The 18,590-nt window shown below is 36.6% G+C and overlaps 1 protein-coding gene across 14 annotated transcripts in view; it reads left to right on the forward strand.

Annotated features, from left to right (window-relative positions):
- The window catches only part of KLF12 (Kruppel like factor 12), a 446,590-nt gene that overhangs the window by 293,600 nt on the left and 134,400 nt on the right, over positions 1-18,590 (forward strand). For all 14 annotated transcript variants that reach the window (XM_036302000.1, XM_036302007.1, XM_036302009.1 and 11 more), the window contains one exon: positions 1,846-2,392. In XM_036302000.1, coding sequence (XP_036157893.1) covers positions 1,846-2,392 — 547 coding nt within the window. The remainder of the gene's footprint in view (positions 1-1,845; positions 2,393-18,590) is intronic.

Genomic DNA, 18,590 nt, shown 5'->3' on the forward strand with positions numbered 1-18,590 from the left:
TGTTCATATTTTGTTTTGTTTCTTAATGTCTGAGAAGATTAAAACTTATTTCTCAGTTTCAGCACATAAATGAAATCTTGTTATTTAGAATTTCATGCAGGAAATATTTTGGGTGATTCATTTTTATATTTTTTAATTTTATCTTTCTGTAGGTCAGTAATCATGTTATCTTAGAATCAAAAAAACCCCAACAACAATAAAACATCAATTCATTTCCCCTTTTTAGTTGATCTGGTACCATTGTTGCAAGATAAAATTCCCTTACACCAATGCCTATTATATGTTCTGAATGGAGGTATAATTTATATTCTATAAAGGGAAATTTTAAGAAACGTGTTTTGTTCCTGTAAATGTATGTTCAAGTATTTTGGGAAATAGCAAACCAAAATCTTTTACAATGAAATGTACCAATTTAATATATCTTTAGGCATTGTTGTTCTGATACCAAAATGAAGCTGGAAAAGAGTTTTTGGTTTTCATATAATAGAACAATAATGTCTATATTAGCCTGGTCAAGTTAGCTAAGAACTCTCCGTTAAGGCTGACACGTGCCAAGTGAACGCTTGAGCCATCATGGGCCTCGGAAGTAGGCATCCAATAAATACTTGTTGAATTTATGAGTAATTGAGTATATAAATTATATTAATGCCCAGGAATAAAATGCTGCATCCATTAGTCTGGGTAAAATCTTGGAGTCTTTTATTATTATTATTATTAAAATTTGCTCATTAAAACTTAAAAGAATGAGCCGTGGCCAGGTGGGTCAGTTGGTTGTCAGCCCATACAATGAAAGGTTGCGGATTCGATTCCCGGTCAAGGCACATGTTTGATCCCTGGTTGGGGCACATATGAAAGGCAGCCCATTGATGTTTCTCTCTAACATCCATGAGACTCATTCTTTCTCTCTCACTCTCTCTCCCCCCCCACCCCCTTCCTCTCCATCCCTTCCTCCCTTCCTCTCTCCCAAATCAATAAAAACATTTTAAAAAAACATTAAAAGAATTAAATTGAATTTGGTCAAATTATTATCATTATCTTAAGTTAAACAAGATAGTCATAGACCATTTAAAATTTCCAGGAAAAATGTTTTCCCTGAAATGATTATTTTCTGAAAGGTATATTCTAGTAGTTGTGTAAATTATTTCGAGAAAAAATGTTGTCATCACTAAGTTATAATCTGATTGTTAGAAATGATTTGTATTAATGCTCATGAGAATTGTACGGTATCTTTTTCAGCAAACATGAAAGTTTTCCCAGTATCGTTGCCAGGTAACACTATGCCTCCAGATTATGATAATGTTGGATAAGCGTTAAATGGTAAAATTGTGGAACCTAGAGCTGGAATGATGTTTACGGTTATCTAATCAGAATTCCATTAGTTTATAACTGAGGAAATTGAGACTCATAAATGAAGAATGGGTAAAACCAACAAAATGAATGTTTTTAATTAAATAGGTTGTATTTATAGTTTTAAGTAGGTAATGCTTTACATACTGAACTTGTCTTTTAGAACATTTTCTATAAAATGCTATTCACTATTAGGTTCCTATGTCCTCCTTCCTCCTCCATAACACACTTATTTCACTGGATTTTAACGGCTCTGCCTGTCTCTCCCAACAGGATGGAAGTGTCTTTATAGCAGAGGCCTGTGTTACTCTGTCTGGTACTTTTCTACTCTCAACTTTAATCACAATTGGCTCAGAGCAATCCTTGAAATATTTGGGGAACAGATTAATGTCTCATAGCCATAAGAGAAACATTAATAATCATTCCAGTAAAAATCTTGCATCTATTAAAATGTGTGACCAACAAAGATAAATGTGTGTTCCCTTTTTCTCCCCACAGTCTCCAAACGTCCACAACTACCCCGATATGGAAGCTGTTCCTCTGTTGTTAAATAATGTGAAAGGGGAGCCCCCGGAGGACTCGTTATCTGTAGATCACTTCCAAACACAAACTGAGCCAGTGGACTTGTCTATCAACAAAGCCAGGACATCCCCCACAGCCGTTTCATCCTCCCCAGTTTCCATGACAGCGTCTGCCTCCTCACCTTCTTCAACTTCAACCTCTTCATCGTCTTCTAGTCGTCCAGCCTCCTCCCCAACTGTTATAACATCAGTATCTTCAGCATCATCTTCGTCAACAGTATTAACTCCAGGGCCCCTTGTTGCCTCGGCATCTGGTGTAGGAGGCCAGCAGTTTTTGCACATTATCCATCCTGTACCACCGTCAAGTCCCATGAATTTACAGTCTAACAAACTGAGTCACGTTCACCGCATCCCCGTGGTGGTACAGTCGGTGCCTGTTGTCTACACAGCCGTGCGATCACCTGGAAATGTGAACAACACTATTGTAGTGCCGCTTTTGGAGGATGGGAGAAGTCATGGCAAAGGTAAGGGACACAAGTAAAGCCTCGATTTATTTCAGCACTAGAGGTAACTCTTCTTTTATTCAGTGAGCGGACCCTAAATCACATCTCATACACTACACCCAAACGAGTTCTGTGTCCAGCACAGAGCCATTGAGAGCAAGAACTAAACTCAGGTTTACATAGGTATACAATTCAATGTTACTTACTATATATTTTATGTATCAAGTCATTTAATGTCAGAATTCAAATCTTTAAATTTGCAAAATAACGGTTACCTGCAAATACCCAGATGGAAAGGACAATCTATAGAGTAACTGCTTATAAGTATAAATGCATAAATCGCTCATAGAAATTTTCCATTGAGAAATTTTTAAAAAGTGAATCAGGATGTTTCTTCTTGCAGTTTTTCAGATTGGAACTTACTTGGATGACAATGATTTAAAATGCCATGAAGTTGTAATGCTTGAAATCTGATCATTCACTTTTAAGTAACTTGTTAAGTGGCCATTAAAAGAATTTTAAAGTTAGGTGTTTGGCTACAAAATTATCATGTAGCTTGAGTTCTTATCTTTATATATATATCTTAAGTTATTATTTTAAATAGCAAGATGGCTCAGTATGATGGAAATATTTTAACATGCAATATTAATATTCGCTCTGGGGTTTAGAAGGCAGGAAGATACTTTGCTACATGACTTTAATAATAATAATAATAATAATAATAATAATAATAATAATAAAGTTAACTATATATGATAGTTTATAGCTGAGCATGAAGTTATTTATCTTTTTCTAAGTTCTTTTTTTCCACAATTTATTAGAAGGAACTTGTAACAGCATCATGTTTGGGATTTTTCTTTTTCCCTTCCCATTAATCTAAAGTAAGCAACCCTTCTATAGAAATGTAAAATGCCTATGATCATTGATTCATTCCCTTTTAAACTGAATAAAAATGTATATATTTTGTCTTCAGAACTTTGAAATGATGGATTAAGACTTTATGTTGTATTTTTCCTTTGAATACCATATTACTATTGAGGCCTATAACAGTGATGGCGAACCTTTTGAGCTCGGCATGTCAGCATTTTGAAAAACCCTAACTTAACTCTGGTGCCGTGTCACATATAGAAAATTTTTGATATTTCCAACCATAGTAAAACAAAGATTTATATTTTTGATATTTGTTTTATATATTTAAATGCCATTTAACAAAGAAAAATCAACCAAAAAAATGAGTTCACGTGTCACCTCTGACACGTGTGTCATAGGTTCGCCATCACTGGCCTATAATTAAAAGATGATTGATGAATACATAAAACATTGCCTTCTCATAAATGCTAGTAAACCTGGATATTTAGGCTGTTATGTAAGGCCAGCTTCAATGCGTAGGAATAACATTGGATTGTGTACTTAGAGAAATTTTTGCAAACATATACTACAGAGCTGTGCATTCACTTTTGGCAAATTAGTGTTCATGAGTAGTGCTATGACTTTTTTCGTAGCACATGAAATACATTTTACCTTCCAAGTTTTGCCAAGTGAAAAATCTCATGACTCATAGCAATCAGAGATTTTAGGTTGCGATCTTGAGAAGTATACTATACTTACTGACAATTTCCTTTTTGTGCTTTTATGGGCAAAGGCCAGGAACTAGTTCCACCATCCTCTTCATGAATAGCTAGAAGAAAAGGAGTGAGTAGGGAGCCTTTTTATGGATTTTAGTTAAGCTGAACCCTCTTTGATATTACTTATACTTTTGAACAAAATGAGCTAATAGATTTAAATAACATAACTGATGACACATCAGGTATTTATTACCCTATATAATAAGAGAGGAATATGCTAATTAGCCATTACGCGAGGTGTAACGACCAAGCGTGTCACGACCAGATCACAGATCAGCGAAGGGTGGGCCAGCCAGGTACAAGTGGGCTGCGGAGAGCTGTAGAAGGGGGCAGGGCAGCAAGCTATGAGGGGGGCTTGGGGGGAGCTACAGGAGGGCAGGGAAGGAGCGGAGAGCTACAGGAGGGCGGCAGTGACCTACTGGCTATAAGTGGGCAGCAGAGAGCTACAGGAGGGGGCCGGGCAGCAAGCAAGCGGAAAGCAGAGAGCTACAGGAGAGGGCAGGGCAACAAGCTATGGGGGGGCAGGGGGAGCTACAGGAGGGCGGGCCAGTGGGCGGAGAGCTACAGGAGGGCGTCAGCGACCTACTGCCGCACAGATTCGTGTGCAGGGCTACTGGTCCATATAATAAAAGCCTAAGCAACTGTTATGGTGGAGCAACCAGGATGACCGGTTGCTATGATGTGCACTAACCACCAGGGTGCAGACACTCAACTCAGGAGCTGCCCCCTGGTGGTCAGTGCTTTCCCATGGGGAGCGCCGCTCATCCAGAAGCCAGGCTCACGGCTGGCAAGTGCAGCGGCGTTGGCAGGAGCCTCTCCTGCCTCTGCTAAGGAGCAGCGAGCAGGTGGGTGGTAAGGAGCGAGGGGTCCTAGACATCCCCCAAGGGGTCCCAGACTGCAAGAGGGCACAGGCCAGGCTGACAGACCCTCCTCTACAGTGCACGGATTTTGTACACCAGTCCTCTGGTCTTTTATAATTATAGATTTTTCCACATTGTATTTTGGACTTTATTTTCTCCCAACTTATTCCATATCTATTAAAACTGTCCAATTCCTTCTGTTGTTTTTATTTTTGAAAATTAAAGTTACAGTCAATATTATTTTGTATTAGTTTCAGGTGTACAGCACAGTAATTATAGATATTTTTATATATATTTTTTAAGAAATAGGCATTAGAAAATGACAAAAATATAATCTTGCATGTTACATTATTTTATACTAGAGGCTGATGCATGAAATTCATGCAAGAGTAGGCCTTCCTTCCCCTGGCTGCTGGCACCGGCTTCCCTCCGGTACCTGGGATCCAGGCCTCCCTCTGGTCACCAGCAGGCACATGGGACCCGGGCTTCCTTCACAGCCCTGGCTTCCTCCAGAAAGATGTCCAGTCTATTTAGCATATTACACTTTTATTATTATAGATCTGTGTGTATATGTATACCATAGAACATAGAATCCATTCTTTGTCTGATACCACTTAAAGGAAATATTGCTTTTATTCTGAAATTGATTGATTTTAACATTGTTCATGACTTCTTTATAATTTTGGTGCACTAATGAAGGAAAAAAAAGATATCTCTTTTATTTATCATTATCATTTTTTACGGGTGAGAGTATTTTTATTTAAAGTGAATTATAAAGCATATTGCCAAAATGCAAAAATTTAATTTTCTGGAAAATATATCTTTGCAGAAAAACTTTATTAAAACTCAGGCTGTAATTTGTTCTCTACATGAGTATATTTGTTAGTTATATTTAGTGTTGTTTACTCAAAAGTTTTCTTATATAAAAAATGAATATATAGCCATAAACACACTGGACTGTGATGTGGGCATTAGGTGCGTGGGATTTGGAATCAAGAAGGCATGAGTTAGAATTCTGGGTCTCTCCTTTACAGCTTTGGATTTAGGAAAGTTGTTTAGTCTCACTAATCTTTCTTTTCTTTAGTGATAAAATGGGATTAAAAACATGATCGATCCTTGAAGATTCTTAGAAAGATTAAGCAAGAGCTTCTGTATAAATGTCTAGCATTACTCAGCCACCCATACATGTGTGCAGTTATTTATAATTATTATCTCCCCTCTCAAACACACAGAGCAATGTTCAGAATGTTTCTCTCTATTTTGTAAAAACAGGAAGTTGGGGGAAATAAAAACTTCCTGAATTTTAAAATGAAAAAGTGCTCCCGAGAAGTTGGTACAGAAATGCCTCTCAAAGTTTTTACTACAACAGATTATAAGGGATGAGAGTTTAGGACGAGAAATTGTCTGGAAACACCCCATATTTTCTGTTTTTATTAGTTGATATTAAGTTTTTATAATCGCCACATTCTACAAATATTGCTGCAGTATTTTATAAGTTTTTTATTGTTTAACTGATTAACTAGATGATGGTAAAAGTGTCCAGTGGAGGAAGTCTGCCTACCTCCCAAAATGAATAAAGGAAAGGGTATTTCGGTAGTTCCTTAAGTCTTTATTTTGCACATATGCAGTTGGGCATTAGGCCAGCAATGAAATGCCTGAGAGATACAGGGATCCCCTATTTCCATTCCCACTTAGGACTTGTGTATTTGGTATGGATGAGCAAAAGAAAATACGGCAAAGGAGTTGAGTTTTCAAAATGCTGATAATGAAAATAGAAAACTAACGCCAATAAATGTCACTGATTATACTGGCTAATAATTTTTAAGGTTGGTATAACATATCTGGTCTCTGGTAGAGAAGTAAATTCTCTATGTCACATTATACAAAGGACTTTTGATAGACACATTCATGTCTAAAATAATATAGCTTATGGGTTGAATAATTTGTTATTCAAGCACTTACTGAGCGTCTATCATGTATTAGGCATTTTTTTGGCACCAGGGATACAATGTTGAACAAAACAGATGCCTTTTCTATCTGAATGTTTATAGTCTATTAGCAGATATCAACATAAAATAGAAAATTATACAAATAACTGGTAATTGTAGACAGAATTGGTTGAAAACGTAGACTAGCCATGGATTTTCCCAGGACAGAGTTTAATTATAATTGCAGATAGAGAAAGTGGTATTTGACAACAGTATTTTCACAGAGGGTGCTATATATGGTTGGGAGAAATGTTTTTACTGTGTTGCTCGGAAGGTGTGGTTAGGGTTTGGGAATGTGGGGTAAAACTTCCACATGGATATGCTTGACTAACAACAAAAGGATATGAAATGAGGACACACCTCAGCCCAGCTAAGTATTTAAAGAATATTGATCTAAAGAATGGCAGGTTGTTAGCTAGCCCAGGGTACCAACATATCTCAGTTGGGCCTCAAATGTAATACGTGATAAGAAGAAAAACAGCATGCTGTTCTGGAAGGTACAGTCAACAATTTAGACTAGAGCTGTAAGAGGGAGGATGTCATAGAAGGTCTCCCAAGGAAGACTCTTTATTATTATTATTATTATTATTATTATTATTATTGCTTGATACCAAAAGGACGAAATAGTAGCCCCTCAGAGTGAGAAGTGGAAGGCTTCAGAGGTGACACGTGAACTCATTTTTTGGTTGATTTTTCTTTGTTAAATGGCATTTAAATATATAAAACAAATGTCAAAAATATAAATCTTTGTTTTACTATGGTTGCAAATATCAAAAAATTTCTATATGTGACACGGCACCAGAGTTAAGTTAGGGTTTTTCAAAATGCTGACATGCCGAGCTCAAAAGCTTCGCCATCCCTGATCTAGAAGGAGCAACCAGTAGACTGGTCTGGCCCAAGTTTTGTTACTAAGCAACCTGAAACTTGTTATTTATAAACTAGACCCTAAGGGGTTATTATTTTTACCTCATAAAGGAATTTCAGTCCAGCCTGGGGAAGTGTTTGGTAGTTTTCACAGATTTTCATTACCTTTTACATATATTTAATACCCGAAAACATAGAGGGTCTTACATCACAAGCAAAGTTGTTCTTGTCTTAATGGAAGGGTAGGAGTGTTTAGGGTTTCCCGTCCTCCCTCCTGTCCTTTCTGTGATCCGCTAGTGAGGAAAGAGGAAGAGAGCTAAAGCGAATGCAAGTGAAGAGAATGTTTCAAGGAGGGAGCCATCGATTGTATCAAAAGCTGCTATGGGACCAAGTACAGTAAGGACTAAGAATTGAGCACTGGGTGGGGTGGGCTGGCAGGACAAAGACTGACTAAAGTGAATGTGTCAGATGGGAGGTGAGAGAGGGGAGTCTGAAAGTCTAGACAGCTCTTTGGAGTAGTTTTGCTGGAAAGAGTTGTGGAGAAATGAATGATAGCTGGGGAGACTTTTAAGCTCTCAAGGGAAAGATTTTAAGAGGGGGGTAGTAAAAAAAAAGAGGGGGATAGTATAGCATATTTGTATTCTGTCAAGAATAATCCAGTAGATAAGTGAAAATGGTTAATTCTAGAGAGGATAGAATTGTAGAAGCAAAGTCTTTAATTTCACGTTAGTTGCTTGTACTGTGGAAGTAAGCTGCATCTTGTAGTAATTCGCACAGATTCTAAAATAATTTTGTTGGATTGACAAATATTTAGGAAAATCAAAGAAAATGTGAAGACAGAAGCTAATCTAGAAACAATGAAAATCCAACAGAAATTCAGTAAAATTTTGGTTCTATTGAGAATTATAAGATTGATACTAGACTTAACTTGTATCTATGAGATCAAACATTTCTCATTCATCACCTAGTGCAGTGGTCAGCAAACCGCGGCTCTTTGGCCTCTTGAGTGTGGCTCTTCCACAAAATACCACGTGCGGGTGTGCACGTACAGTGCAATTGAAACTTCATGGCCCATGCGCAGAAGTTGGTTATCGGCCTGGGGGAGTCTATTTTGAAGAAGTGGCATTAGAAGAAGTGGGGGGTGTCGGTTGGTCGGACGACAGGAGACGCGGCGCAGATGGGCCTCCGGATACGCAGAGCCGGGGAGGTACATTGTTTTGAGGTACGTTCCCTGAGGTCGACCCCTTCCAACTCTCCCATCCACACTCGTCTGTCTGAAACAAGTATACAAGACGAGTGTGACTGGAAGAGTTGGAAGGGGTTGACCTCAGCGAATATACCTCAATCAGCTTGATGATGTTTTTAGCAAATGTCAGCTTAGGAGTACCCTAATTAAGTTAATAACAATGTACCTACCTATATACTTTAAGTTTAAAAAATTTGGTTCTCAAAAGACATTTCAGTCGTTCTACTGTTGATATTTGGCTCTGTTGACTAATGAGTTTGCCAACCACTGACCTAGTGGAATATAGAGAATTCATTAAAAACAAAAAATTAACCCCAAATAATTTATATTTGTTATTTAAAGACATTTTTACATTTGAGTATTAATAGATACCACATTTGGGAAATTCAAAATACTTAAAGGTCAATACCATAATAGTCTGTGAAAATCCAACTAAAGAGCAAACAAAACAAAACAAAAAAGGAATTATATCTTCCCTACCATACCTGAGCTAGTTCTGTCTTCACGTAGCCGGAGGAACAGGTATTATTCCCTCGATGCCCAGAAATGAGACTTGATCAAAGGAGTGATTGAGTGATGGTTTTGAAACAGTCAGAACTGAAAAGTCTGGTGCATCCACCTGAGTATTTCACTGTTGCCCAATTTATTCTGATCACTATCCCATTCTTTTTTATTAGGTTATGCAGATAATCTGTTGTTTTCCCTTTTTCCCCGTTATTACTTTCTCCTTAGCCACCCAAACCCATCACCTGACTGTCCACATGACTCTAATCAAATAGGTTACCTGGAGGGATGAGCTCAGCTCCAGATGCCTACGCAGCACATTTCCTCTCATGGGAATGCAACCCCAGAAGCCCATGGAAATGCAAACAAAAACATTGATTGTATTAAGACTTTTTATTGTATGGTGTCATACTGGACAAATAACTTATGGTCATAAGTGCATTATTTCTGACTTAAAACTTATATGTGATTAGGTCCTTGAGTATAAATTACATTTTTTCCAGGATATCTGACAATAGCATATTGATACTGTTGTCTGGAAACCAACCCCACTTGGGCATGCATGGCTTTGGTCATCTCCTTTAAAAGAATGTTGTTTCCTTAGTATATTTAGATTAAGTGATGAAGAATCCTCCAAAAATATAGTCTTATTTTCATGGCATTCATTCAGGAGTTTCAAAGGGATGTGGCCATGAGCAAATCTGTAATACACTCGTTTTCTTCCTCCAGACTGTTAGATTGCTCAGCAGCCTAGAGGAAGGAGCCACACATATGGTTTTAGTCCTATGCCATTTATATTCATGAAAGGCAATATGGTTATGGTAGTGATTGCTGCAAAGCTGCTTGGAGTTAGCTCATGACCATTGAATACAACTGTAGTTTTGCTCCCATGAAACTCTCCATTTCAGGTCTAAATTTGTTTCAGCAGTTTTCTTCTGCTCTTAGGTTTCCCATTTGATGGTAATGATGTTTTATTGAACACCCCAATTCACTTTGTCACTGACTTGCTACTTCTGTCTACCTTACGCATGACTGTCCTCTTTTAGTTCACTATTCACTGGGATCCTGGTGTCATCTCTCCATATGACCAGAATAGTCCAGGGCAGCTGACCTGTGCTTATGTGCACGGTTGTCTTTGCTTCTTGAGTGATTGAACTACCTCAGCTTCCTTTGGTAAATGTATTCTTATGCTTAAGTATGATAACTACTAGGTATAGATTCATATTTTAATTCTGAATTTGATTTTTATCAACTGTCCACCTAGTTATGTTATTTCTTTTTTTTATGTTGTTTAGTGGGATGTGGGACTGGAGAATTGCTGACTTTTTTTGGTTTATTCTTTTTAAAAGTAGACTTTGGTAGGACTTGGGTGTACCTCTATCCTTATAAGACAAAGACAGGAACTTGTTAAATAGTGAGAAAGACAGTCAGCCAATATTGATGAAAAATTGAATTTTAAATAGGAGTTGAGAAAAATTTTATTTTATATAGACACAGTAATCATTTGTTTTTTTTTACCTGATTTTCAACATGGAGTGGACAACCTATCTGTATTTCTTTTTTTTTTTTTTACTTCTGAGCATGCACAAGAATTTAAGTAGAGACCACCAAAAAACTGGCTTCTTATGCTCTTATCTATCTGAAATATCTTCAGTCTATTGATTCTTCTGCTTCATTTGGCATAAACTGGTTTAGTTCTAAAATTTGATAATAATAACTGGCTCAGAGAGGAGACAGAAATTGCATTTTTCTAAAAGAATTAGCAGAAAAGATAAACCACTAGGTGAGCTCCGTGGAAACTGTAAAAAGTGCAGGAGTGAATCTGATTGGTTTCCCCCCCCCCCCCACGCCTCCCCATACAGTTAAAGAGTAAATAAAAGTACAAAAGCAAAAAGGAAAGGATGGCCATGAAAGAGGATCGACATTACGAGAGAGATGATATTTCATTCATAGGTAGATATTACTTAAGGAAATGAAGGTACAGACAAGAGACAAATCTATTTATTGAATAGAGTAGCTAAAGCAGGAAGTTAATAAAGTGAACTTTATGTCCACTCTGTTAAAAAGTGATAACCTATCACACCAATTTATTTTGTTAGGACAAGTTTCTCCTATAATAAAAAATTTATGTTTACACAAATACATACTTAAATGAGATATGTAACTAATAAAGTGTTCTAATATAGTGATCTCTATATTCATTTTTACCACACCTGAAAAGTTTTCTCTGATAATATTTAAGGCATTGAACATTATATATTGGATTTTGGAACATAATATCTTTTGTTTCCTTTGTAGTTTCATTTATTATTAATATATTTTTTCTCTCCTGAAATAATGTTCTATTCAAATATAAAGCCTCTAATTTGAAATAGTAACGGTACTGTTATGCTACAAGGAAATTCTTATTTTAAATATTAGATCACAGGTATTTATAGGATTACTTTGATGATAATTGGACATACATACTTCGGGGTATTGGAGATAAGTACACACACCTATATTTAGCAAATGGGCATTTTACCCAATAACTTCTAATACCTGGAAGGAGCAAATAAAAAAAACAAGAATATAAGATCCAAGAGTGAAACTTCGTCTTAGAATCATTGCCAGCACTATTTTTATTGGCTTTTTAATTATTTACAACTCTCTGGCTGTGATTTCTGTTCCCTATTTTTTCTTATTCCCTTAATAATAGCTCTTTTTTTTTTTTTCTGTTCTAAACTGTTACTGTTCTCTCGGCTCTTTCTGTCTGCTTATTTTCCCATTTTTATTACAAAATTTTAATGTTTATTTTCCATTTTTAAGGGAGAATTTGATTAACTGGTATTCTGCTTTGTAGTCTTTAGAAAAGAACAAGTTGACACTTGTCTATCCAATAAATAAAAGAACAGCTACTAATTTACAGGGTAATAATCACATACTCTATTTTTCCTCCAGCCACCTTTATGTGGGCAACATGCTACTTTGATCATTGGCCAATTATATGTTATTCATGACCAGGTGGCTTCATTTGCTTTTTTCTTCCATTAATTAGTTCATTTATTCAACAAATGTTTTACAGCTGATGATATGACCAAGAATGTCGACTACTATGAGCTATGATGATTTAAAAAAACACACCAAAACACTCCTCTTAAAAGCCAACTTTAGTGTACAAGACACTAAAACAATATTGTTTGCCCTGTGGGTCATTTTTCTGTTAGTGAGTCTTGAAATCAATTTAGTAGCTCATAATCAACAGTTTGAAAGAAATTAAAGAGAATGAAGTAGATTAAAAAATATCTGATAGTATCTCCCAAATAAGATTGTATTATGAAACTTATGTGCAGCACCATATTTATATACTACATGCAGATAGGTACCGTGAGAGTGGGGGTGTGTGTGTATGTGTGTATGCTGAGTCATATTGAGATTTATATTTCTTACTACGACGCCTGTCCAGAAAGTTTGAAAGAGACTGTACTGTAGTTCTCTGACCTTTAACTCCGCCTCTTTTTTCTATCCTCTCTTTTTCTAATTTTATTTTTCAATTACAGTTTACGGTCAGTATTATTCTGAATTAGTTTCAGATGTACAGCAAAGTGGTTAGAAAACCGTGCACTTCACAGTGGTCTCCCCGCTGCTTCAAGTATCCACCTTGCCCCATTCATATTTATCACAATGTTATTGACCATACTCCCTATGCTGCACTTTGCACTCCTGACACTGTTTTGTAACTAACAATTTCTACTGCTTAATTCCTTCACCGTTTTCACCCAGCCCCCCAAACCTCTTCTCTCTGACAACTGTCAGTCTGTTCTCTGTATCTATGAGTCTGTTTCTATATTGTTTATTTGGTTCATTAGATTCCACACATAAGTGAAATCCTATGGTATTTGTCTTTCTCTCTCTGACTTATTTCACTTAGCATAATGCCCTCTTGGTCCATTCATGCCTCCTCTTTTCTACACCTCCTTCTCAAAGTACCCTTCTTGGTTGTTCCACCTTCTTTTCTCTGCCCTGTCACTCTCCATCTTCCTTCCATTTCCCTGTCTTCTTCCTCCTCCCAGTTGTCCTTCTCTATCTCCCTCCACCCTCTAACCTCCACCCTCCACCTTCTACCTTTTCTGCTGAATCTTGATTTCTTCTTTCTTTTCCCCATCTAACCAAATCTCCTATCTCAGAAGTGATTATTATAGAACTAAATGATACATATTAAAAATTACAGTCTCTCTACTGCCATCTAGGGGTAGAATTTTAAAACAATGTGAACTGAGAGAGGAAGAACTCCATGTATTATTTATTCTGTGATTGTTCCTGGATTTTTCCAGGTAGCTTGAAGTTGGTTGTCAGAGAGTGCAATGAATATGCCCTTTGTAAATAAAACTTGAACCTGAACTTGAAACCTAACTTATTTTCTGTGTTTTTAGAGCTCTATTATATGAAATATTAAAAAAGAAAATGCTAACTAACTTGGGCTAGAAAGAAAAAGCATCACTTCTGCCTACTCCTCCCACTTCCCATCCTGCACATTTGTATGTGACTTCTGAATTAAAATGCTACCTTCTGTGTATCTGTGCTTTGTTTTGTTTTGTTTTGTTTTTGTAACTATGTATTATCTTTGTTGGATAAATAGAAGCATAGAATGCCAGCTTGTGAACTATTAACAAGTTTTGTTGATGCTATAGAAAAAAAAAACATAAAAAAAAGGAAGAGCTATGTCTTGGGATAGCAAGAAGTCAGGAAGACAGAAAATAGGAGAATTTGATGAAACAGATAACTAGGAAGAGCCCTTGGAGAATTCATCAGAGAACCACCTTTTCTATAGCTGGGGGCTTAGGAAAAGTTCAGTAGAAACAGAGTGGAACTAGAAAGATAATCCCATGGCAGGTATATGGGTTTCTTGGTTTCTTGGGGAGAGAAAAACCTAGTGGGACTTGAGTGACCTACAATAAGAATAGACTCCTCTGTTGTCAAAAACTGGGGTTGCTTATGTAACGTAGTGTAGGTTATAAATCCTCGCTCCAAGGATAAAATAGGTTGATGTCTCCCCAAATCTATCCAAGCCTCATTAGCTAGTGTTTCTTCATTGCATTGTGCCCAACACTAGTAAATGCTCAATAAGTTATTTATTGAATGAAGGGATGAATGAACAAAGAATTAATTGATGTAGCATATATATATATATATATATATATATATATATATATATATACACACACACACACACACACATACATACTGGAGATACTGGAGGCCTAGTGCATGGATTTGTGCACCGCTGGGGTCCCTCAGCCTGACCTGCACCCTCTCGCAATTCGGGACCCCTTGGGGGATGTAGTAATGCAGGAAGGGGCAGGCAGTCAGGGAGGAGCCTGGGCCAGGTGCGTGGCTCCTGCTCCCACTCATCCTGCCGTGCTGTGCCTGCCGCCACTCGTAGTGCTGCTGCAGAGGCAGGAGAGGCTCCCACTGCCACAGCTACACTCACTAGCTGTGAGCCCGGCATCTGGTTTCCATAAGTCAGCTGAGTGGTGCTCCAGCTGTGGGAGCGCACTGACCACCAGGGGGCAGCCCCTACATTGAGTGTCTGCCCCCTGTTGATCAGTGCACATCTTAGCGACCGTTCAAACAGTCTACAGGTCTAACAGTGGACCGATCACCAATTAGATCTCCTGACCCAGCCACCATTTCCATGGATTTTCGTAATGACAAATCTACCTTTATCATGTACTTTCCTTTTCCTGGAAGGCCTTTCTTTTTTCTAGAAAGGTATACTCCAAATTGTAAACTAATTTATTATATATATATATATATATACATATATATATATATATATATATATATATATATATATAATCTCTTATTTGGCTCAATCTAATATATATTATATATAATTATAATAATAACTGTATCATTACTTTACTGCCTTTTCCATTGTCTAGCACACAATAAACAATAAGTGTTTATTTAGGTTTTAATAGTTTTTGGAATTGAACCCCTGTGGGTGAAAACTATTTTTATGGCTTCCAAATGGGCATAATGAAAAGATATTGCTGTATGAAAATTATAGTCAGTTCTAATTTATTCCTTTAGTCTCAGGTAAAATATTTTACCATGAAGCTAGGATAAATAATGCCTTTGATTGGACCCAAACAATGAATAGTGTTTGGTAGGTTTCTTATGTAATAGTAATGCCAATTTCACTTCCCAGTCAGGCTGAAACAAATTACACCTCCTACCCCACTGCAGTTAACTGTGTCAGCATCGGTACTATAAAATCTCAATAAAACCTGAAAACTGTGGAGTATGGATAATCCCACTATAAATTGTAATAAAAATTACCCCTCCAGACTCTATATTCTCTCCATTAAGTTCATAGACACTGTCTCTTTGTACATAAAGTTTTATGAAATAAATCGACCAGATCTCCTGTCTTTACCAGAGAGCAAGCTGTTTTGATTTAAAAGCTGATAACGGTGCAATCAGTTTTTGATGTTTGCAGTGCATTTTAAAAAACATAAATTTCATCTAACGAACCTTAAGTAGAAGGAAAATGCTACTTTTATTTGCACTATGCAGTGAACACCTCTTTGTGAGGAAGAATAAAATGACATATTTACTGTGGTGGGCCCATTTGTTGCAGCCATAAAACGATGATTTGGTTTCCTTCCACAGATCTCAAATCTTAAAGGTATATTAAGCAGACCGAGGCACAAATCTAAAACTGCTTTGTCTGATTGTTTCAAATCTTGTGTGTTTAGAAGGAATTCTCAGTTTCGTGATTGTATTTTTGTCTCTTCTGTGTTAAAACCAAAGGCTCCCTAATCATTCCTGGTGGCCTTTGTCAGAGGTGATGTTTTAAATCAGCCCTCTGTAAACACAGAACCTTTTTAAACAAAGGAAACCTCCTAGAGACCTAGGTTGTAAATCCCCAAAAAACATGCATTAAATTCTGGAGGAAGCCATCTGTTACAATGAAGGTAGAGTAGGTGGCATTTGAGGTGAAAGTTAAAGAAGCATAAGGCTTTGCTACTCAGAGTAGGTAGAAGTATTGCAGACCAGGCAAAGAGTAAACAGTGAGGGCAGAGCATGGAGGGTTCATAAAGAATGAAGAATAGTGTAGTTTTACTGAATTGTAGGCTATAGGGCACTTACACATTGCCTAGGGTATAAAACACCTATTGCATGCATCATATATACCTTGAATTACATGTAGGAGAGGGTCTGAGTTCCTCCTCTGAAAGAGAAAGCCTTGAACTCTTGGTTGGAATATGCTTCTTACATTCTTTGTGCATATGATTTAACACCTGTGCATAGAAATGACCAAGGACAAATAAATGAGAAGAATACTAGTAGTTCTCAATTTTTATTTTTATTACTCAGGTCCCCTAAAATGTTTTCTCAATAGATGTTTTTTATGTCTTCCCAATAGCCACAAAAATTTGTAGCATTTCATGTTCTGTAGTAAAATAAAATAGATCTGACTTTTGTATCCCCAATCTCGTAACCCCTGAGGTTCTTATATGTCAACTCCCTGTCCAAATCAGGAAACTGCCTTTATCCATAGATACACTGAGGTAAAAACGTGACAGCCAACAAGGAAGGTGTCAAAATTATTATTAAAATAACAACTTGAAAAATCCCAGCAAGGTCTTTTGAGATTGGAGTAAATAGGCTTAAACGGTTCTTCAGTCCTTGGAGATAATACTTTATTACAGCATAATAATTGTTTTTGAAATCATGACCATTAGTAATGACAGAAAGGGTAAATTATGCTCAGTCTATCTGAGGTAAGCAACAAAGTCTGTAATCAATCTTATGAAGGTATTTATTAAGAATCTTTTCAATAATTAACCTGTATTGAATGCCTATATGTCCTTTGTTTTTTACATACATTATCTGTAAATCTAACATATGTAAGACTTAATGTATGGGTATTACTGCCTGTCTTTTACATATAAGAAAATGAGGACCCATGTAACTTATTCTACTTCTTATAAGGTCACAGCTTATTCGGGTAGAGACTTGAATAAAATCAAAACTTTTTAATACTTTCATGCCATTTTGCTAAACTTGGGCTTATTACTTTAAAATATATGCCTTAGTTTTCTAGAGAATTTGTCAATATTAAATAGCCCAGTTCCATATTCCCTCAATAAGACACATTGTATTTTTAAATCATTTAAGTTTTTTGTGAAGGTTAAAATTTGTTACAAATGAAATCTACTCTACACAGGGTGAGGTAAAGTATGGAAAATAATACAATAAATAATACAGGAATAAACTTTCACATACAACTATAAGGCTACTTTTGCCCCACCCTGTATATAAATCATACACACATATATGAATAGCACAAACCAGTTTCATGTTGTTAAATATTAGCTTCATGGTACCATGTTATGTATTTTCATTTTTCCATTATCTCGCAGCATTAAAAACAACAGCCTCGAGCTGTAGGTTAACATTTCTAGGTTTAGGGAAATTTTGTCAAAGTGTGGTTCACTGAATTTCAGAGATTGGCATCTGTGTCATTTTTAGACATATCTGGTCCCTGCCTGGAGCTCTCTTGAGCACGGAATTGGTTAGACAGACGTATACAACAGACACATCGGTTCAGTCTTGCCTCATTCTGGTGGTGATTGTTTTCTGAAAAACAAAGGGAAAACCACAAAACAAAAATACAGCCAGCATTTATTATTACTGTTATAATTACATTTATTTTTCTTAGATTAATGAGTTCAATAAAATTCTCAGCACTAGCCAATAGCTAATAATCATTATAACATTACAGTTTTAGAATTATCTTAGCTGATATAAGCAGATGTTCTGAAATGCCTTTTTCAAAATTGGAAAATAAATTCCATAAATGTGTGCTTGTGGTTGCAGAGAATAGCTTCATGGTAAGATCTGACATTTTCCAGTTTTTACTTCAGTTTTTCTTCAGTCTCATATAGTATGTTTTCTGTTTTTATAGCTCCCTTACTATTGTATTGTTTGTCAAAGAGTAAAGGACCTTCTATGATGGTGTCCATAATTGATTGGTATCATGATGGGTGGTAGCAAGTATTTTCCAACACATTCTTCAAGCCTTGGTTATAATAGAACTAAATCCATTTATATTTAACCAATGAGCACTGCAGGTAAGGC

Source organism: Myotis myotis, unplaced genomic scaffold, assembly GCF_014108235.1.
Source record: "Myotis myotis isolate mMyoMyo1 unplaced genomic scaffold, mMyoMyo1.p scaffold_m19_p_3, whole genome shotgun sequence".
Classification (NCBI taxonomy): domain Eukaryota; kingdom Metazoa; phylum Chordata; class Mammalia; order Chiroptera; family Vespertilionidae; genus Myotis; species Myotis myotis.